Source organism: Epinephelus fuscoguttatus, linkage group LG9 (assembly GCF_011397635.1).
Source record: "Epinephelus fuscoguttatus linkage group LG9, E.fuscoguttatus.final_Chr_v1".
In the NCBI taxonomy this organism is placed as follows: Eukaryota; Metazoa; Chordata; class Actinopteri; order Perciformes; family Serranidae; genus Epinephelus; species Epinephelus fuscoguttatus.
In genome coordinates this window covers 27319179-27341723 of record NC_064760.1, presented here as the reverse complement: position 1 = coordinate 27341723, position 22545 = coordinate 27319179, and the positions used below count along the sequence as shown (strand labels likewise).

At 42.5% G+C, this 22545-nt stretch overlaps 1 protein-coding gene across 1 annotated transcript; it reads right to left on the bottom strand.

Annotated features, from left to right (window-relative positions):
* Nucleotides 1-1034: 1034 nt before the first annotated feature.
* Nucleotides 1035-18905, bottom strand: LOC125894423 (BTB/POZ domain-containing protein KCTD16-like). Its single transcript, XM_049585784.1, has 2 exons — nt 17476-18905; nt 1035-2225 (listed from the first exon to the last, which is right to left on the bottom strand). Exons 1-2 carry the CDS (start codon nt 18296-18298, stop codon nt 1774-1776), a joined length of 1275 nt encoding a protein of 424 aa, XP_049441741.1. The 5' UTR covers nt 18299-18905; the 3' UTR covers nt 1035-1773.
* Between the last annotated feature and the right edge of the window lie 3640 nt (nt 18906-22545).

Genomic DNA, 22545 nt, shown 5'->3' with positions numbered 1-22545 from the left:
CAATACAGTATCAGTTGTTTAATTCATAGTTTACATGTGCTGCGTTCAAACCCCCGACTGCTAAATAGCAGTGCTGTAATCTGTCGTCAGTCATGAAGTAGGTCTATTGCAATATATCTCAATATACTGAATCGTAACCCCTGAGTTGTGATACTGTGTCAAGATACAGCCCTAAAGTAAAGAAGTATAAAGTTGACAGTGAGCTGCCGCTTTATTGTTCTTCTATTGGTCTTACTATAGCCTTGTGCACACCACTTAAACCAACTCAGTCTCGCTCCGAAGATGTCAAAATCCGGCTCTTGGGCAGACTAAGGAAAAAGCTGTCCTTAAATACCAGCATGATATGTGGCGGGTCGCTGCTATAGTTTAACGGTGCTCAGCAGCGTCAGGGAGAAACGCGGTCCAACACACACCAACTGTCATGGTGTTTGCGTCCCGTACGATTATAACACCAAATCCTGTTCTTTTACCCTAAATCTAACCACATGTTCTCGTTGCCTAAACCCAACCCCATGCGTTAGTTGTTGGGGGGCAAAAAATTTGCTGTGCTGACGTAGTGCATTTATTTTGAAAGAGACCATGTAAACAGTAAATTTCCTGTGAAAATGGATGTGGATTATGAAAGAAGAATGCCTGTAACAGGCAGAACTTGACATGGCGTCCTAGAGCGTCAACAACAAACACACCCAGGGTACCTTTCATGTCGTATCTGGACATGGAAGGTCCATGACCAAACGTCCATGTGTGAAAAGGTCAGAGTGAGAATGTCTTGCTTCACCATGTAGGTTAGGTAAATTTTAAAGTAAAGCTCATCAGACCTTTTCATTACGGTTATAAAGCTGTGACTGGACAGGAGAGATGTTTAATGATCAGTTGACTGTGAGAATAACTACCAAGTTGAAAATAAAATATTGAAATGTATCTAATTGTGCTGAAGATCACAAGAAGGCCCACTAAGAATAAATACAATTCGAACTCATTTATTAGCTTTTTTGCACACTTACAATCAAGGATTAGTCAAATATCCATTGGCATTATATACTCTACCTACACAACATCATCTATCCAACACATAATGACAACATTGGACAAAAAGTTTTACAATGGCAAACAGATCTAGGCAGTGCTTTCCTCATTTACGTTAGCCCCAGTCGTAACACACCATTTTTACCCATCACACAAAACAGTGAATTTAAAGTTTGTTTGATATTGCATAATTATGCTAAGGGTGAAATGACATGCAGTGCCGATATCAAAGCCTACTATAAGTAAGTATATGTGTTATCAGTGGAGTATAGTGATATTCCATTGCTAACTCACAGCACCATATGGGTACATCCATTTTTAAAAATCAGCTATTGTGGGCAATTGCACATGATACAGTGTATGATAGGTTGATGAGTTGAAATGATGTTGCCCCTGAGGTTGCTTTGTTGCTTCAACTAGTGATATATTAGTCGTTGGTACACTCCCGGCTCTCTGAAGTGAGAACAGGGTTAGTGATGTAAGCCCCAACAGGAGTAACCTGATTTACACATGTGCATATCATACACAACACTGTGCGTACTTCACAAATCAATGACTCACACTGCCTTGTACTTTGTGTGCTCAGCTAGTCATGCTGGCGGGAAAGTGGCCATAGTTTTTTGTTTTGTTTTTTTTCTAATACAGTATGTGCCTTAGAGGGTGCAGTCTATTGCCTATGCAGTTAATACTCTTCATTGATGGTGACATGATACTACCATCTCTCTTTCTTGCTCGTCACACTTATATTTAGAGACGGTACTTTCTCAGGAGCTCTGATTGCCACATGTACTTCCTCTCTGGAAAGTGATCTGGAATCCTGATGCGCCGGAAGTCCTGGATGCATTTCTCCAGCTCCTGCTCTGGAGTCATCTTCTCCTTGTTGGCTTTCCTCTTTGCGGCCTCTCGTTCTCGGACCCCGAAGGTTCTCACGCGGAGCATGTCAGTTTTGCGGCGCATCTCTGCCTGCTGCAGCATGTGAACCGGCCCTTTGGGCATGGGACGGTCCAGCGTCTGGATGTTGGAGTGCCGGCTCACGGGGCCACAGATCACGGTGCCTTGAGGGGAACTGGCCTCCGACTGGGTCTCAGAACAGGAAGTGGAGAGCTCGTTGAAGGACGTGCCGCTCTCTCCCTCGCGATCGCTCTTGTGGCTCTTGCAGCAGCAGTCACAGTGGGAGGACAGCCACCTTGAGGGCCCACCTGGAAAACACACAAACACATTTGTCACTTGTTTGGACCACACGCAGTAAATCTTTTGTTGTGGCAAGCCCCTTTTTCATAGAGAAACACACTGTAAACTAATATACCCGCTGTCTGTATGGTGACAGATTCAAACTGTAATCAAAAGAAACAGTTGCACTGATCAAGCAAATGCTGACAAATGCCTACACAGCAGTTTCAATGTCATACAAATATCTTTAAACGAATATCAGATGAGTGTGTGTGGGTATTTAGGGGGGCTACAGATGTAAGAACATGCACGTTATTGGCTTTGGCATTTAATTGCTGAATTTCAAAGAGCTTGTGGGCTGTGCATATTGCTTCCTCTGATAAGGAGTGGCCCCAGAGCTCAGCGCGGTGCAGTACAGCTCCCTAAAAGACCTTTTCCATTTCCCAAGGCAAAGCTTGTCTCAGAGCCAAAACAATCTGCTTTGCCGTCGCAGTTTCTTATTAGAAGTGTAACCTGGCTGCCTTGTATTAAGAAGGTGCTGTATTATTTTTGTGTTTTTAGATCACTCAGTTAAATAAGTCGACAAGGTGCTCTCTACCTGTAGGGAGGCAACACGGTATGAAAAAACAAAGCATAATTTATCTTGGGCCGTAACAGAACTGGGTCAGTGAAGAGTGGAGTGAATAGATGTACAGTGCATGCAGGTGAAACAAGGTTTGGATGAGCAGTAAACCAGGCAACAGTGGTGCCCCCAAGGGGAGGCCAGGAGGGGCCCATGGGCCTCCTGATACAAATGCTGCCCCCCACCCCCCGAAGGAAAATAATTGTTAGAGCCATTTCTTGCAAGTCCTAGTTTCCTATTATTTTTTGAGTCACCTTAATGCACCACCTGACCTGGCATCTAGGGATGTGATGAAGAGAGGGTGGAGCATGGAGCATAAACAGTTACTTGTTCGGTGATCTTGGTGATCTTGGTTTTTATTGTTTGATAAAGTCATTTAATACCCCACTTTGTTTTTGTAAAGGCCTGTTTATTTGGGGAATGATTGTTTGGCGATTTTTGTTTTCATTTTTTAATTAAATGCGACAGTCAGTTCATAGCGTCAATCTGCAGCTCTCCATACATCCTGCAAATCAGTCAACTCTTAAATCAACCAAAGCACCCTGGATCATCAAACAGTGAGTTAAATTAAACCAAAGACAGTGAGTTTATCATAACTCCTGTTATGGTGTATGTAGTCGGCCATTTTGAACTTATTTGGAAGCTGCAATACTCAGTTTTAGAGGCTGTGTCACACTGATATTTTAAGCTGGTGCTAAGGTAGTGGTATCTTTTGAAACTAGACAATCCAGGGCATCCATTGGTACCAACCTTGTTGACGTAGTTTGTCGGAAAGGGAGAGAAATATTGCTCCAAATTTAGGCTAAATTTTGGCGAGGCTATTTTCAAAAGGGGTCTCTTGAACTCTCACCTCAAGATATCTGAATGAAAATGGGTTCTCTTGGTACCTGCAAGTCTCCAATAAAACTTATGAGGGCCAGTAAATGTTTTCTTCCTTATAATCAACGTTCTCCTTCAAATTAAAGCCGTATACTTGTCTTTTTTTTTTCCTTAAAAGCCAGACTAGATTTAAAGAACAATTAATTGGCTTATTCTTTAACTTTAAATATTGACTTAGTTTTCAACTATCTCATATACTTCAACAGAATAAGTGAGTTCCTGTTATATCTTTTGGTTTTGGTGTGCCACCCCAAGATTTTCAGTGGCCCCATCTGACCACCCCTATGAAAAATTTCTGGGGGCACTACTGTCAGGTAGTAACAGAGGATTTTAGTAATCTTCTTTCTTCCTCCTGTAGCCTACCTACTTCTTGTATCGTCTCACATCCTCCCACGCTGCTAATTATGAACCATAAATACTGTACTGTACTGCACTGCCCGCTGGCTCATGAAGTGTCCAAGTAAAAACAGTAAACACTGTAGCTCTTTTATTTTTACCAAAATATCCCTGAACTATGGTCTCAATCAGATGTACTAACAGGTAGAAAGCGGCAGTGCTCGTTGTAATATAAACAACAGAGCATGAGAAATAAACTCATGCACACAGACTATAAAAACCTCTTAATGGCTTTTTCCAACGTGATGATACAGACTCAACAGCAATGATATCTCAGAGGGAGCAATAATTTGTCCATTACCTCCTTCCAGTGCATGCACCAATTTATACTGAACAGAGTTCAAGGGGGATTTTAACCTCTCTGCTCGCACTGTAATAATGACCTTATCTCTAGTGCGATGATTGCATTGAGCTGATAGTGAGAGAGTCACTAACAGCTTTTTAATGGCTAATCCATGAGTAAAGAGGCCAATCAGCGCACCAATTTCCCCCCGCAGAAAATGAATCTAGCTGAATCCAGCAGACGAGCAGCACCAGGCAAATGGATGCAGGCGCTTTAGTGAGGAGAATCAAGAGGAGGGAGGCTGAGCATTGTTTCTAAATGGGTGGATGCTGTCGTCCAGAGGGGCAACCCGTTTAGGAAACTAGCCAACACCCAATAATAGCATCATAAAATTTTCAAGCCATGCAAGACAATGAATTGTATCCAAGCCACTGACAGACTTGAGAAGCACCTGGGCGTGCATTTTCCATACAATAATTTGTGGAAATGAAATGCAGACACGGACAAGCCTGTAATGCAGAAACAAATCTGAGCACAACCACAAACTGTGTGGATAAAGTGGCGTAGTGTCAAGCTTTGATGTCCCCTCCAGAGCCAAGACAGGAAACGACTAAGAGTCTTGTCAGGAAACACAGTAATTCTCGGGTACATTTAAACAAGTGGGTGTGTGTATTACCCTTTGGTATCTTTTCAGGGAAGCCATTGATTGCACTGTGTTTTCCTCAGATCTATATAGCCTGTCTAAGGGATCATATTCCGACCACATTAAAAGAGTGGGGCTGGTCCTCAGACCAGACTCAGGCTGTGTCTGCACTTCTCATAAATAACACAGAGAGAGGGAGTCGAGTTCGGCACAGAGGCATGCTGGCGTGTCACACGGGGTATCCTCAAACTCTTCTCTAATGAAAGCAGGGATGTTTGTCCTCATGCCTGAGAGAGGTCAGAGTTTTATGGAAATTCAACTGCCTGGATATTGGATTAAAATTACACGTTTCTACCCATTAAGAGGTTTTAAATGGCAGAAAAGTAGGACATGTTGGGGGCTGAAGGCGCAGGGCTCTGACAAACTCAAATTCAAATGTCAGTGGCTTTCTTGCCAGACATTAGTGTGTTTGTTTTTATCTGTGCCTCTAAACTGACTCATCAAGGGTGTGTGATGATTATTTCTTAAACGGCAAAGCAGCCCAGTGCTTCAGTTGTGTAATCTGAGAGGCGAAAGATAAATAAGGAAGAACAAGAAAGACTCATCACTCAGCAATTTCATGTTGTTATTGCACATAACCAGGAGGCCATAATGCAATTTATTTCAGATTTGCACTTGAGTGACCCGAAGCTGTCTGCTTTTCAAATTCGAATCTCGGCAGTGATGTGAACTGTGCCCTCAATCTAAATAAATGAAAATAAGTTTTGAACACAAAGCAGCTCTTTACATCCAAGCTGTCGTAGTCAGACCAAGAAAATAAATAAATAAACTCTCAACTTCTGATTTTCTGGAATAAGCATACTTTCTTTCTTTGCCCGAGCACAACAAAACCCTGCGAGGCTGAGTGGTGTGAATCATCTTCAAATGCTTCAGTTGCTGCTTGGTTGTGTGCAATAACATTCTCTGGCCCAGACTTTGGGCGTGAAACAAACAAAATAAGGAGAAAAAAACAGGAGTATCAGCCTTAATTAGTTTAGTAGAGGAGGCAAAAAGCTATATGTATTAGCAGTAATATTCTCTGGCAGGTTAAGTATGCATATTCATGCAGCCAGTCGGGAGAAGCTCTGATCTCAGACACACTCCTATATTCTCCAGCTCGCATATCCAGTCACACAAATATTTTTTACTCTCCCACTGCCTCAGGAAGAGTGTAGTTTACATGCTTGTTAGCTCACAAATTAGGCCAGCGTGTCCTTGCAGCAGAAAAAAGGCTTGTCTTGCAAAGCCAATGACCGTCCTTATAGGGTGAGGGAAATCCATTTCACCAAGATAGTCCTATTTTCTGCAAAAGTATCACTTCAGCAGTTTGTGTCCGGCCTAACTGATGGCTACAGCCACCCTCTGTAATAATGTCTGTAATATCTGCATACAATTGAATTTGTCAATATTAATTACTTCCACCCAGCCGGCTCTTCCTCTGCTAAAACAACCCTCATCAGCAGCAGTGATGAGACAGAGCTGGAGAGGAGTAGTCCGGGTGACCCAACATGCTTTACGTGATGATAATTCAAGGACGCTCTTACTCTCTCATAGACCCATTACTGCCCTGGCCCAAATTATCTGCTTTCCATGAGGAGAGTGACAGCTTCATTGGCTGATTGTTAATGACAAGGGGGTGCTGTCCCCTCCCAGAGTCAGAGGGTGGCTGCCCCGCTGAGTGTCTCTCTGACAGGGAGATGAACAAGCAACTCAGACAGATTGAAATGTCTATATCAGTCTGTCCCTATGGGCCTGTCCCCTGACCCAGAGCCACACCCCTCCACTGCACAAGCACTGATGAAGCAAGACGAGGCGGGGAGAAGGCGAGGAAGGTGTCTTGAGTATTCACCAAGCTCTTGTCATCACCTAAATGAAGTCTCAAGCGGCTGGGGGAAAGACGAGGGGCGAACTCTAAGCTCTAAGCTCAAGCATCAGATCCTCTTTTAATTTCTGACTCCCTAACTTAAAAATGCATCACATTACGTACAGTGGACCCCTCCAAACATGCTTTCAGTTGTACTTTACACAGCCTACCTTACATGGGAGGAATTTTCAAAGGTGGGGAAACAGTGAGTACAGACACAGTATTCAAAAGGGCTTTAGTGTTTGTTTATTTTTTGCTTTAGTTTTTTCAGTGTTTGTTTTAAAACACAGCCATGATTTTTTATTATTTTGATATGTCCCCTTCATGAACAGCCAGTCACCAGATGAAAATAATAGGCATCTTATGTTTCTGCAAACCACAAATATGTTACATTGACACCGACCTCGTCACATATTGACGTTTAGTCATGGACTTCCCATGTCCACATGCGATTGGATTGTCATGAGATGGATGGTCGTAACAAATATATTTTTTATGTATATGAATATATTTCCTTTCTTAATGACATTGTGTGTGCAGTTTCTCCTGTTCCTTATTTTGTTTTTTTTTTAAATATAACGTTAGCTTTACCACTGTAAAAGGTAGAGGGTACCAATACTGCCATATGAAAATATGCAGGGCACATGTCCCCTGTGCCCCCTCTGTAAATCAAACCCCTGCTACCTTTCCTCCTGCACACAGGATCCCCTGTCTTCAGAAAACTCTCAGCCCTGCCCACAATGTGAGCTCCACCATCTAAGTAGCCATTAAGTGTCTCTGGAGGGATCATTAAGGTGTTGGATGTCAGATGGTAAGAGCTGTTATACCTGTTCTCCAACAGCTACAATGAGCAGAAGTGGCCGAACCCAGAATAAAAAAATTACAATATTCAAATGATGTCTGAAAAAAACGCCATTAACCCAGTCTTAAGTTTATCTGTTCTTTCAAAGGAACATACCGGAGGTTTTAAGTGGTTTATGTTTAGATTGATGGTTTACCTTTAATGCAGCCATCGCTTCCACTCTTCAATATGGGCCCTGTAAATTGCGTAATATGAGTAATCCATCAAAGTCTATTTTTAGTCTTTTTATTTGTCAGAATTACATTATCATCGCTTGGTAATGAAGTTACTAGCAGGGACTATTTTTGAAAACTCTCCTTGTTGGTGCATTCAAGGGCACTCCCAACATCTGTGGTCTGTGAGTCAGCAGGCATAACAGTACATTGTTGGAAAATCCAACTCAGAAGACAATCAATAACAGTGTGAGAGGGTTCGTGTGCTCGCAACTCAGAAACTTTGACAGAAAATAAAAAAATAAAAGATAATGAAGTATTCTTTTTACCTTTTTGAAAGGGCCTGTTCGCACCAGAACAAAGAACACTGTAGTGCTTTGTAGCAATCAGGATTGTTTTGGTGTGAGCTGCTGAGTGTTAGAGATATTGGCGATAGAGATACCTGCCTTCTCTCGAAAATAGGGGAACTATAAGGCATTCGGCTTGTGGTGCTTAAAGCGCCAACAAAATGAAGAAAAATAAATAAATAAACACATTTGACAAACTCAACAATATTGTCTCTTTTCAGAAACAGTGCAGAAATTAGCATGCATCCAATCTTGGGTGAGAGGCTCGTGCTTGTGGCAGCAGGAGATGTTAACATTAATGGCGTCCTCCTCAGCTGAGCCAGCCCATTCTCATTCCCAAGTCATCATATACTGCTGCTTTGTCAGAGATTCTGGCATCAGACACTGACACAAAAAGGCACCTTTCACACCACTGGACATCATCAGTTTGAAATGCCGCTGGTGGCAACGTAATATCAGGAGCAATAAAAACATGACTGGGCAGGCAGGAGGGGCGGTGGATGGGTCCAACAAACCCTGGACTTCCACCCTAGAAACCCACAGTTAGCTTTCTGTGTGAATGTTGAGCCAGACTATGATGTTTGTTTCAAAACCTAACCACATACTTTTGTTGCACAAGGAAATAAATGTAGATACAAGGTATTTTACCTATGTTGTTTGTGTATTTGGAAAAGACTGTATGCCTCTATTGAGCAAAAACTGTATGTCCTGTGAAAATGGAAGTGAATTTTGAAAAGACACGATGCAAAAATGTATAGCCAGAAACATCAACAACAGATGCAAGGGGATACTTAGTGCTTCATATGTAGATGTGAAAGTCTACTGACAAAATTACGACATCTGATGAGTTGGGATGAGCTACAACGTTAGCTAGCTCAGTGGTGCTAGGTGAGCTAGCAGCAGACGGACGCTTCCCTTTCTGCAGTGATGTGGTTGTTGGGTGCAGTTCAGTAAGATGATAGTTTCTACATGAAACTGCTCACAACAACATTTGTTTCTTGAGTAACCAGGTCATGATTTCTGGAAAGAGACATTGCCGTTGAGTTTTTCAAATGTATTATTTTGGCGCTTTGAGCACCACAAGCGGAGTGCCATCTAGTTCCATTATATTTAAGAGAGGGCAGACATCTCTACGGCCGATATCTCTAATACTCTGCAATTCACACCAAAACAATCCAGACTGATATATAGCACTACAGGTACGAGGAAAAATATGTATTTGTGATTTTAGGGTGAACTGGCCCTTTAAGTATGTTCTCTGTCTCTACAAGATACTTTAGTGAAATGACATAAAACTAGCAGCTGCATAGAAATCAACATAACAGCGTGTTTCGATTTATAAAACCTACAGCAGTAATGTGAAAAATAGGCTACTATTTGCAGTCATTGACCTAAAGCATGAAGGATTACCAGCATGGTCCTTCAAATTTCAGCACATGCTGCTTCAAAGAATGATTGAGTTCAAAAAATATATTTTCCTTTTGCATCTGCAGCTTTTCAATAAACTCAGATTTACTCCCAGGGTGAGCCAGATTGTCTACTTGAACTGATGTAGTGCGGCAGGTGCTGCAACCATTGTGAGAAATAATGGCACTAGCACACACCCGCACCTTACTCCCGACCATCTTTCTGCCCAGGTGCTCTTTAAGACGTATATGAGTTATTCATGGGAACACCATCCATCTCTTGTAGGCACTGCCAATCCATCCAGGCTCCAACCTGGCTCTCGGGGAGCTCGGGGACGGCCCAATCTTTGCCTCCATTACACCCAAGCAATTCATTACTCTCTCCCAGTCGCCTTGTGTCCATTGTTCGGGGGCCATTATGGCCACACATCATCTCATTCACAGCCAAAATGAAGACTTCACAGTTATATGAACAGCACACCTGGCAAGTATAATCATTCTCCATCTTTACTGTACGTGTCTCCCATTTTGACAAGGCACTTCTGCACAGCCCCCTTCAGATGTGGAAAGATGAAACTGTCTGTGATGTTACCAGTCCCACTGTTCAATGATGATTTGCTCTGCCTCTGTGATGTGGAAGCACTGAAGCAATAATGTCAAAGCAGGTTATGATGTTATTGTGTCCATGACGACGGCTAATTTTCATCTGTAAATTGAGTCCTATTTTGAAGTATGACTTACATTTAAAATTGCCTTTAAAATAGGTTACATTTATCTCACTAAATTGCATCTCCATCTTGCATGACTGGAGACAGTGGAAATATTTTGGGATCACAGATTGCTTTTTAATTAGCCAACACTCTGCTCTTTCCCCAGAGATGATAAGCAATAAGGAGACTGGTCCCAAACGCCAACTGGGAGGTTAGAGTTGTTAATCACTACAGCAATGATGTTGTTAGTGCCAATCGAAAGAACTAAACGTCCTTATCATGCTAATTGACCTACAACTTTGCTTGACAAATAACTGACAGGATCATTAGCTATGGAGGCTCATTTCTGGGAGTAAAAGAGAAAAAGATTAAAGGTTTGTCATGATGTAAAAAATTCTCATGGTAAGTAAAAATGTTGACATAGTAAATCCTCATTTTTTTATTTAACCCATCAGAATTTTGACTATTTAATCTCATAATTTCAAGCTGTTGCATGTATTTCACTTTTCATCTTTATATCTTTATATCTATCAATAATATCACAATTTTCAAATGTTTAACATCATAATTTTCACTATTTTATTTCATAATTGTTAGCTAATAAGTCCAAAATTGAACTTGACATAATTTTTTTTCACCATGACTAACTTTTCATCTACATTTGGGGTAACATATCTGTCCCCCAGTTAATGCAATATTACAGTGGCCCTGAGAGCTCAATGCAATGCAAAAAGACAAGAAAATTAAGAAATGTCATCACCATTTTGACAACACATGCGCTGCATTTAGAAAATATTAACTGACATGATGCTATGCAAAAACATCAATCTGACATCACACAGAAACATCGACTTCACCACACATCCTCAGCATTTAGAAAAAGAACTCCATGAAGCTCACGACACAATGGAAACTGTGCAGGGGACAGTAAAAAGTGATGCACACAGCTGGGACATGCTTGTTATCGCCATGGTTTTTAGCTTATGAAGTTATTTAAGTCACCTAACCATCAGTGGTGTTGGAAAAATCCCCTAAAATGTACAGAGTTTTTTTGGTTTATTTTAACATTGTGATCATGGTTCAGATATTATACAGATTATAGATCTGTTGTTAACCTAGCGTTAGTCTTGTGCTTATTATTAGGCTGCCAACTCAAACTAATTTATAATACCATAGGCAAAGTTATCTGACTAGTGTTTGTGTCCTCCAGGTGGAGATTAGGTAATTCAACATATCATCATACAAAGGTTAATATGATATTTAATGAATTAGCACCCCTACCTGTTAGGTTTAGGAAAGTAAAGTTATGTAGGTTAGGTTTAGGAAAAGAAACATGGCTGGGCATTGTCAGGTTACTTACTTAACGTTAAGGTAATGTGATGACACACCTTGAAATAACGAAAGGTTTATTTGGTTTCACAAACACCGGTCTCCTCAGGGAAAATCATGTGTTTCTTTGACCTACCCACCATCCTAACCTGCCCTCTTATGCAGGCTTTCACTCTTTTAAATCAACCACTGTCTTTTTTCCTCTTGTTATTGATTTTGCCACCTGATCGCAGCCCTCACCATTATTTGGGTGGTATACTTATTAATGAGTGTGATTACATGTACATTAATAACCCATTTATTAGTCTTATCCTGGTTATAATCATATTCAGGATATGGTGTTTACATGAGCACAGAGAAATCGGGGTAATCTTGTTTGACTGGTTTCTTTTAGAGTACTGCAGCTAGCATATTGGGGTTTGTCATAAGCAGAATGTAGTGCTTACATGTTTAAACACATAAACAGGATACTCCAAAAACCCGATCATAGGCAGGTTATTAATGTCCATGTAAACACACTTAGTGGCTTGTGACTACGTGGGTTACATACAATTTCTGATGCATTGCTTTTCACAGGTATATATACGAAGAGTGCATGAGAAGCGCCTGTGTGACAGCCGTAGCTACCCAACTGATAACTTAATTTTAGAAATTAAGCAAAGTGATTTTATTTATGAGTCATGTCAGTAAAACCTACGGCTGGTTTAACTTGATTGGCCCCTGTCATGGGTTCTGAAAGCAACTACTAACATTATAGACAGCTAACATAATGTCGAACTGTCTTATAATTATTTTCGTCCATTTCATCAGATTATTTGAGTTGACAGGCTGATGATAAGCAACAGACTAACGCTAGGTTCTGTAATCTGTAATAATATCTGAATCATTGGATTACAATGTTAAAATAAGGCCAAAAAACCGTGCATTTTAGGTGATTTTCCAACACCACTGTCTGATAAATGAAGCTCTAGAGAAAGCTCAGTGAGAAAGACAATACTTTTCATGCTCAATCTGAAAGTTTCTTTCTCACCCTGCCATTCACTCTTTGCTCGTCTGTTCACTCACTATCTTTAGGTGTCAGTCGTCTGGGTAGGTCAATTGAGTCGTCTGCTGATTTGCAATCAATTCCCTGTCAGCCTATCATCTTACTCCTCCTCATTTTAAATATGGCTCTTTCTCTGCCGTAGTTCTTTCTTGCTGCCGTCGTGTGCACCCTCCACCTCCCCATCACCACCATAAGTCTTTACAGATTCATCAGCCTCATATGCCTCAGCAGTCAGCAGCCTCAGAGTCAGCAGCCACCACCATCACCAGTGTCTAGACTCCATGGGAAGATTTATCCTGCTGCTGCTCACATGTCTCTTGCTCACTGGTGTCCGAGTATCAGAGACTTCTGTTAAATCTAAATCAGCACAAATCATCTGTTAATATGTTCACTCATATTCTGTATTAAATATTATCTGTACTTCATTCTTCTGTCTCTCCTGATTGAACTGACTTCAGTCATTTCATAAACCACAAAGCATGGCAAAAACAAGTGTGCAGAGTGTGTCCCAGCCATGTGCATCGCTTCATAATGTCCCCTGGAAACAGTCTCCGTTGTGCTGTGAGCCTCTTGCAGCATCAAATTGATGTATTTGTGTGTCGTCAAGTTGGTGAATGTTTTCTAAATGCTGCACACATTTAGTCAGATGTTTTCTTGTGTCGTCAAGTTGGACAATGTTTTCTAAATGCCACGCATGTGTCAAGTTGGTGAAGCTGTTTTTTCATTTGCTCGTGTTGTGTCTATCTGCAGTACACTGAGCTCTGAGGGCCACCACCAGTTTGCCGGTCGGACCACTTAAAGAGGCGCACCCAGTGAATCATGCAGAATACACCACACAAGAAGGAAAAGGGCCCGAGTTTTCTAGTGTTTAGTGTTTCCCATACATTGACTAATTTGCCCTGCCACAGTCTCCAAAAATTGGCCAGATATAAATGCCTCCGGTAAATGAACGTCACCCTGTAGCGCACCGGCTGGAGCTCCTACTGGGAATTCTTCGGCTCCCCCTCCCTCCCCCTCACCCTCCCCGGCCTCACCACAGACGTCGCTCTCCTAGCGCTAATGTGAGCCTAAGTTGATAGAGCAGACCGCATTTCTAAGCGGAATATTGAGGAATACTGACATCCACTTCGTGAGCATTCTTGAAAACACCCAGAACACGTCAGTAGGGAATTGTGTGGCTGTATTTAAGACAACTCTGAGCCTGCACGGCAACACACAGCACCATTGAGGTAAGCTCTGAAAACTTTTTCCTTTTCATTTGACTCATGCCTGTCACATCATGTTTATGCAGTGATGTGATACACGATCCGGAGTTGTCATGGGTCTTTTATTTTGAAAATCGACTGGATACTCTCGTCTTTTCTGCGCCTGACTTCCTGTTTGACTCATTTGGTCTGTGCAAATTGACGCGCCGTCAGAAATAGACCCGGCGCGTAATTTTAGCGGAGCGGAGCGCCGAGCCGCTTCTAGGCCGCGGCTGGTGGAGCAGCTTCTTGAATGGCTGCTATCAGCTCCAGCACCCGCGCCTCGGCCGGATCGCGCACGCCACGGATCCAGTAGGTTGCTATAAATGGGCCTGTCCCAGAGGCATTCAACTACCTGAGGGCTTTTGAAATGCTCTGATTCAGGGTGCTGTACTTGCAAATCGAGAGTAATTTGTGCCTGTTTGTGTGTAATTTATTTGAATCTCACCTTTTGTTTTCCTTTCGTTTTGCGTATTTTGTATTGTTTTGCGTATCTGGAACTGTACTTGTGAGTGTGAGAATTTTAAAAGAATATTTTGTCTGCACATGATTTTAAATATTAAAATAGTCCTCCAGAGGCAGATCAGTACGTCAGTCATTTTTCTTTTGATTACTGAAATGTTTAACCACTAATACTTAGCCGTATTTTAAGTGTAACCCTTCACCATAACATACAACTAGTGTTTTTATCAGTAAAAATGGAACATTTTTCACACATAAAAAGCACAAAGATGTTGAAATCTAGGCATATTCTGCCATCATAACTTTGCTCTCAGAATTCACCAGATTGATGCCTTTAAATCAAATACAAAATTTTCTCCCGGGGGAGCATGCCCCTGGACCCCCTTACACATATATATATCTTATTGTTCAGACTTAGATATTTGACCATACTTGTATGTGCCCCTGTATCAAAAGGACTGGCCCTAGCTTGGCCCCCCCATTGAAACTGGTCTAGAACCGCCACTGGATGCTGCTGATTGACCAAACCAGCTTCTATTCTCTGTCCCATTCAGCTGAATGTGTGCCGGTTATCAGTTCTGATATATTTCTCTCTGGCTCCGTTGTTTATTCAAAGGGTGAACAAGTCATATCCGGTCAAATGTGAATTATTCATCACGACCATCAGGAGCAAAAACTCTTGCTTGTGATGAATGCTTGGACACTGTGGCCTCCCGGGGAGAGTGCCCTTTCCCAGAGAGAATCATCTGTTTTAGTCTGTGGTGAAACCAACAGCATATATCCTACTGAGCAGGACTGGATGACAATAATTGAGAGCAGAGTGCCTTAACTTTATGAGGGAACGAGTCCCCTGACTGTTAATACAGATGATACCACGCAGTGAAATGATGAATATCTACTGTTGGCATTTTGGAGACCACACTATTACTGAGAGTCAGTGGAGCCTGTAGAAAACAACTGACGCATTTAACAAGAAGAGCAACATGGATGATGCTCAGGAACTGACAGGCTGGAAGAAAGTCTCTCAATTTATTTACTGCGCCGGATTGCTCTTTTTACACTCCAAACAAACCTCCCTGTTTCACTCCATATGAGGCTGTGATTGGATGGGAGGAGGGGGGGTAAAAAGAAAGCAGTGAAATGCTCTGCTGAAAACAACAAACAATAATAAAGCACATCTGTTTCGTGCCAACCCCAAAGGTGCACTTGTCTACATGCATTCTTAGTTTAGGACTACCTGCCCTAGGCCAGCCAGTGCCCCACATTCAGAATCAGGTTACAGTATTAGTTTTGAAAGTGGATGCGGGCCGCTGTGCTGCCTGTGAAGGAAAGGCTCTCACGCATGTCTGCCTCTGATGTGTCTATCCATCATCCTGACTTGGCCTCTGTCTTCCAATGCTCACTATATATGTGTGTGTGTGTTTCCTTTCACCTTCTCTCTTTTAATGAAAACCCAGTCTGTCCCTTTTCTTCCGTGTCTTCCCACCCAACTTTTTTTTCTTCCTCTCCTCTCCCTCAGACCCGATGAACTTTCCTGTCTGATACTTACTTTAATCTATTTTTGCTCCCCGCTCCCTCTCTCTTCTTTCTGCCTCAGTTCTTTCTCCCCATGGCCAGGTCTCATGCAACTTTTACTCCCTCATCCCTCCCGCTCAGCCGCTCTCCCCTCCATCTGCTCACCTCCCTCTTCTTCACATCCCCCCAGCTCGCTTCCTTAAATTCCCTCCCTTGCTTTCTGTGCTTTTCTTACTCTGCATGTTCTTTTCCTCCATGCTGCACTCATTGCAGCTTCTCCCCTGCTTCTTCACGCCTTCTCATCTTCCTCTCACTGTCCTGTGTCTTTGTCCTGGGGCTCTCTGTTAATGGGGATGGGGGCGAACACCTACACCAGATGCTGTGCTCCAGAAAGTTGAATGACTCAGGAAAATGCTACCTGGCTGGATGTTCGTGCAGGTCGAGGCAGACCTCTCTGATGTAATTAGCCTGTATTAACTGCACTATTGGTAAATCATTAGCAAACCATATGTCATGTCTTCCTCAGCCCACCCTGATGCACCCCCAACCTTGACCCACCAACTGGGTTTTCTTCAGCTCTTCCAGGGGGAGCCATTCAGAATAATGAACAAAGTGCTTTTTAACTGGCCATATGGTCCAACTCCTCTCTCTGTAGAGAGTGGAATGAACCATATTTGCAGCTAATTAAAGCATTTGCTGATGAACAAAGTTTGTGTCCAACTGAAAAGCAAGGCGGATTCACAAGAATGCAGCAGAATCCATGTGATTTTCTTTTGCTGTCCACTGGTGCTATATTATTCATAACCCATCAGAATCTGAGCTATAACGCGTGTTTATGCATGACGCATGTGTACTTGAAGTGTAGCAGCACTGTGACTCAACTCCCCCTGGGCCCTTGGGCAAGTTTGCGTCTTATCCCGTCCCCAAAACTGAAGTTTAAAGTCAGTCACTGTGAGGGATGCAAAGATTCAAGAGGGATGTGCTGTAACACGACCATGCCTCCTGGTGGTGTGAGCAAACACACACCGGTTTCTGCAGAGCACCTTTAAACCTCTCTCATCCCTTTGTGTTTTTATGTTTTTGTGATCCCCATGTTGTTTGAATTTCATTTTATTGTTGTTATTGGTTTTTATGTTTGCAACCTTGTGAAAAATGTGCTATTTAAACAGAGTGTGTTATTATTACAATCAATCAGAAGCATTAGCAACAAATTAGATGCATTTTCTTATAGAGAGCTGTGTGGATAAACTTTTCACAGCATTTAATGAGGATAACGCCCTCTCTGATGGACACCATGTAATACCACACTGATGCGCCCACAGTCTGGATGTGGTTATATAGGGGGAGGGAGGGGCACAGCTGGGTGTTGTCTTTGTTTAACTTTGCTGCTGTTTGTATTCTAATTATTTCTGGAGGTCAAAGTCACAAGTTTATCTCACCGCACTTCTGAAGGCATAGAGTAGGAATAAATCTTCACTCACGGTAGAAGATGTACTGTGCGTAATTGGACCAGACCCTGTCATCCGCATAATGACCGATGGAGGACGCAGTCAGGGACGAATTGCAGGCCACAATGTGAAAGCCGCTCTCTGACAGCATGTCAAAAGCCCTCTCCAGGTGCCTGAACTTGAGGTAAAACCTGCAGGTGTAACGGTCCGGTGGTCTGTCCGAGTCCCTGTTCTCATTCAGGGCGTCACCAAACACCTCTTTCGCCAAGCCAATCCTACTGCTGATGAAGATCCTCGGTAACTTTTTGGCCTTGACATCAATTTGACTTTCTCTGCCTCCCCCGGCGCAAGCCCCTCTGAAAGCGACCGTGATGTAGCCATACCTCCTGTCAAGGGAGTAAGAGGGGTAAAACCTCTGGTCGCTGCCCTGCGACGCATCATCGAAATCACTGTAGTACAAGTCGTCCGGAAATAGTTTTGAATCCTCGGAAGACAAAAGTTTGACCAAATCTGGCAGCTGGAAGTATTCCGCCTCTCTTTTCAACCTTCCTCTCTCGGGGAAGTGGTCAGGGAGGACAACTTGCTTATCTCTAAGGTAATCCAATACGTACCGAAACAGAAAGCCATCTCTATCGATAAAATAACGTCCTCTGAGGTCCCGGGACAAGTCATTTGAAGACCCCTTCTTGTTAGAGAACAGCTTCCCAAGTAAGGAATTTGGAAAGCTTGTCAAGGTGGCAAGGCGAGTGTAATACACCTGTCCACCCACGTTCAGCTCAATAACATCCGATGGAGGGTTTTGCACCGAACCTTGCTCTTTTGCAGGTTGCGTTTTGCAATTTTCGCTCAGTGCCATTTTTTATTTCCAGATCTTGCACGAAATCTGAGTCTCGATCACGGAGCGCAAACGTCCCAGAAGTTCAGCGTGTGGGGTGTAGCTGCATGGTGCTGATGCCCTCAGACCCAAAGCATAGTCTTGATTCAAGCTGCAGTCCGTGCATCCAGAATCTCATGACAAACAATCCCAAGGTGTGCCTACAGTATATCCTTTAACCCCATGCGTAAATGTGCCTGCCCACGGTGCACCCTTTTTGAACGGAATCGATTATCATAACCAGTGAGCGCATCATGTTACACACATCCACTGCGATGGGTCATCACTGTGACTTCTTCAAAGAAATGCAATCCTCACTTAATTCTGAAATTTCCCACCATCAGAAAGAAAATGTAAAAACCTTTTATTCTTGTTTAAGTTTTCAATGGAGAGGCGCGCCGTCTTGCTTCTGGTTCAGTCAGTCCAAAATAAATTGAAGAATGTGCGTGCATCCCATCATTCTGCTACTGAGCGTCGCTCCTGACAACTGGGATGCTGAAACATGCTCCGAGGTTGCTCACAGAGAGGAGGATGGAAGTGCGACTCCTGTGCGCACCCATCTCTCCAAACTGCTGAGTGCGGAAACGTTTGGTCCGACAGAAGCTTTAAGATAATGTTGCTCCAAGCTGTGCAAGAGAGAGAGGGGGGAAAAAATCGTCCCATGAAGTAATGTCTTACATCATCTTAAAGGAAAATGACATTTGCAGACGATCGACATATAAGCGGTCTGTTGTGGGTGCATCTGTGCAGTTTTTCATGAATTTCTGATCTAGCCACGGGCGGCGTGCAGCTGGCGGAGAGGATTCAGGTCTAATGCAGTTTTAACATCCAGCGTTGCGGATTTTAATCCCTTCTTCTGAGTCTTCACAGAGGCTTTCGCATTTACATTTAACGCTTTTAGCTGACGCGCTTATCCCGGGAGACGGGTGAGGGGTTAGGTCCCATGCAGTGTCTTGCTCAGAGACTCATCGGCAGTGACAGCTACATGTGAAAAGAGCTTGTGGTCTGCAGGATACTACTCTTAAACTCTTTTTTAGCCAGCTGCCAACAAAGGCTCACACATGAAATGAAATCAACTAAAAAAAATCAGAATGACAGTTGCACTCTTCTGCATCAGCATGAACCTGCAGACAGCAGTATCACTTCTTACAGCCTGAACGCTGTGACTGAATATGAAAATTGATCCCTTCCTCATCGATTTGACCGAATGAATTCCTATTTCAGGACCACGGACAGATCTCAGCAATCTCCAAGCCTCAGCTGCTTCATGCTCCATCTCTGAAATTTAACTCATATTAGAGTAAAAATGCATTGATTAATATATTTCAATTTTGCATAAGTATGTGTTTTAATGCTAAATGAACAAAATGCATCACTATGAGGTCATTTCTTCTCCCATTAAGTCCATGTGCCTCACAGTTTCCCTTGCAATGTTTGAGAGGGGGGATCAGAAATATGAATCCTCATTACTGAGTCATTTTTTTCTGGATTATAGTAGCAGGAGGACAGGGGTTTGTGACTTGTGTATTATTGCTCAGGGCCTGCTCAGTGAATTTGTCATAGAGCCATCAACTCACAGTGAAGCCAAGTACTGTAGGGCGGAAAATCCAGTTTGGAAGACGTGAGATGCAAGGCAGAATTCAAGGCTTGACAATGCATGTCATCATCTATATATGCAGATATATGTAGGTCACAAGCTAGTGTTGTATGTAAGGTATGCATCAAAGGATACATATGAGCGTTCACCTGCATTCAGAGGTGTCACCTGAATCTGAGATTGTTTGTTTTATATATGAAGTATAAGGTCCCTCATGTCCAGTACATCACCAGCAGCACTAACACTGATCTGTGATTCAGACTGTTTTTTTGCCTCGAGTTTGCTTTTTGGCTTGTTTATTTTGTGTTTTGGAGCCATGTTGTAATAAATCAGAGACTTTTATTGCTGCAGTGCTGAGAGAAGGCGTTGATGATGGGAGCACACCCTTGACTCGTGGTTTTGAGGAGGCAGCGGTCACGCTTTACCCTGTTAATTCAGAGTATATTGTGCTGGAGAGGGGTTGCTAAGCAGCCACAGGGGACTGAGTGGGATTCAAACAGTGGGGATTTAGAGCTACAGTGAGCATACCACTGATCTCTTTTTCTATGATGTGTGGTTTCTCTGCTTACATTATACATAATGTTGTAATGTTTTGTGGATTACGTGACCTTAACAGTGGCGTGCAGATAGGAAAAGCAATTAAATATCAATAGGTGGTGACAATATAGATTATTCTACGTTTGCTTCATTTGCTTAATAAATTCATATCTATAGATGTGAGTGTACCTCTGGTGCTGTGTAACAAAGGACTTGTAGTTCACTCCCGGTCCCTTGCTTGGGGATGAGTCTCTTCCCATATGTGCTGTAAACCCTGCTTCTTATTCATCTCACTCATCCTCCCATTAGAGCCAATTTCCCAGCCTCCTGTCTTCACTTTATTTCCTGTTCGTGTGCTACTCCCAGGTTAGATTCTATCTTTTGGAAGGGGTTGAATTTCATGCAATTTCAGCATGAATAATGTAAGACAATATGGGTCCCATCTGAGCGTGAAGTAAGAAAATCTGTATGTGCTGAAACATTACATGGACAAGTGTGAATTTTGCAAGCTTTTGCTTTATAATCTGCGGTGTGGCCTGGGCTGAAATACAAAGAAATGAACACATTTAGAGGCAGGTCAGGCTGTGTTGGCGTGCATAAAATACATATGTCAAATAAGAAATGGTTTAGAATTGAATTACTCAATCTCTTAGTGGCAAAATGTTCATTGATAAATTTACACCTCAACATTTTTTTGTGTGGATTGTGATTTTACAAACAAGCCGGTGAATGTGCAAATCTTATAATGCACTGTGGCGCAGCCTTGAAAGCACTGACTAATACAGGCCCAAACCTCTCTGCAGAGTTATTATCCTTATGCACACAGTAATAGCCTGCCTTACCCTATTTCATTTCTCTCCCAGGCTCCTTTCAACCACTCATTTCCACATGAAAGAGGTGGAAGTGTGAACTGGGGTGCCTTGAGAAACATCATGCATGTTAGCTGTTTTCTGACAAAATCACGATTAAAGATACAAGTTAGAAACCACTCTAAGCTCCCCTCTGTTTGAATAAAGACATTATTTGCTTCTTGGTATCTTTGAAAATGCACATATAGATTGTTTCCCTCTTACCAGTAAGGTGAAAAGGTCACACATTACAGCTAACTGATTAATAATTATCCAGTAGTGGTTTATTGTTTACTAATGCAGCCATTTCAGTGACACTGAGTGTCCTCATGAGCCCCCGGAGGCAGTAGGCCTACAATAAGTACACCAACAGGGAAACTGAAGTCTTGTGATACTATTCAGTTTCAAACATAACAATAAGTTAAGTCAAGGGAACTTTTAAACATTGCACTGCAGTCTAGATAGCCATGTAATATCATATTATTGCACTGCCATAAACCAATACACCAACCACTGTTATGTTGCATCCTGCGGGTGAAATGCTCCAGTTCATTGTAGGGTAAAAAGTTACATACAATAAACACTAGACTGAAGTGTGAGTTAATGTTTTTGCAAGCACAGTGAGACAAAAATAATTTGCATCGGATGTGAACAATAATCCTGCTATTTAGAAATTCTAATAATCTGATGTGCTGTCTGTGGTATGATACCCAGCTGTGCAGGCTCAGGGTATCTTTGTTTGGGGACATACAGAGCAATAAAAGACTCTTTTTGGCTTGGCAGATCTGTAGCTATGGGCTACTTCTTGGTGTTTTTTAAAAGCAGAAATAAAAACCACCTCCTTCACTTCCACAGGACTGCCCAGCTTAGACGTCTGTCTTGCTGTCTGTCTGTCTGCCAAGGCTCCATAAACAGCTGCAAGACAGTGGAGCCCCAACAGTGGGCAGCTGTATGAGCAATCATGTAAGAGGAGACAAATGGTGACGTTTTGCACCACTTGTTCACTGCTAATGCACACGTGGCCTGGACTGTGCTTCATACCCAAACTGCAGTGTATGCGCTAAGAGAGCGTGATTAAAAAGCAATTGTTTTTCCACGGATATGTGAATATGTATTGTACAGTATTTATTGCACTGTAGTGAGAGTTTGAGGTTGAACTCCAGCACATAACAAGCTGCAGTCGCCCTGCTTAACCAGCAGGCGGCGCTGTGTGTTGTAAACAGGTCTGCCATGGGGCTGGCTTGCTC

Bases quoted from the DNA above. Each gene is read 5' to 3' on its own strand.
- LOC125894423 (XM_049585784.1), bottom strand. From the start codon at position 18,298: ATGGCACTGAGCGAAAATTGCAAAACGCAACCTGCAAAAGAGCAAGGT. The intron at 2,226-17,475 runs GTGAGTGAAGAT...TGTGTTTTCCAG, and splicing joins CGCACAGTACATCTTCTACC to GTGGGCCCTCAAGGTGGCTG.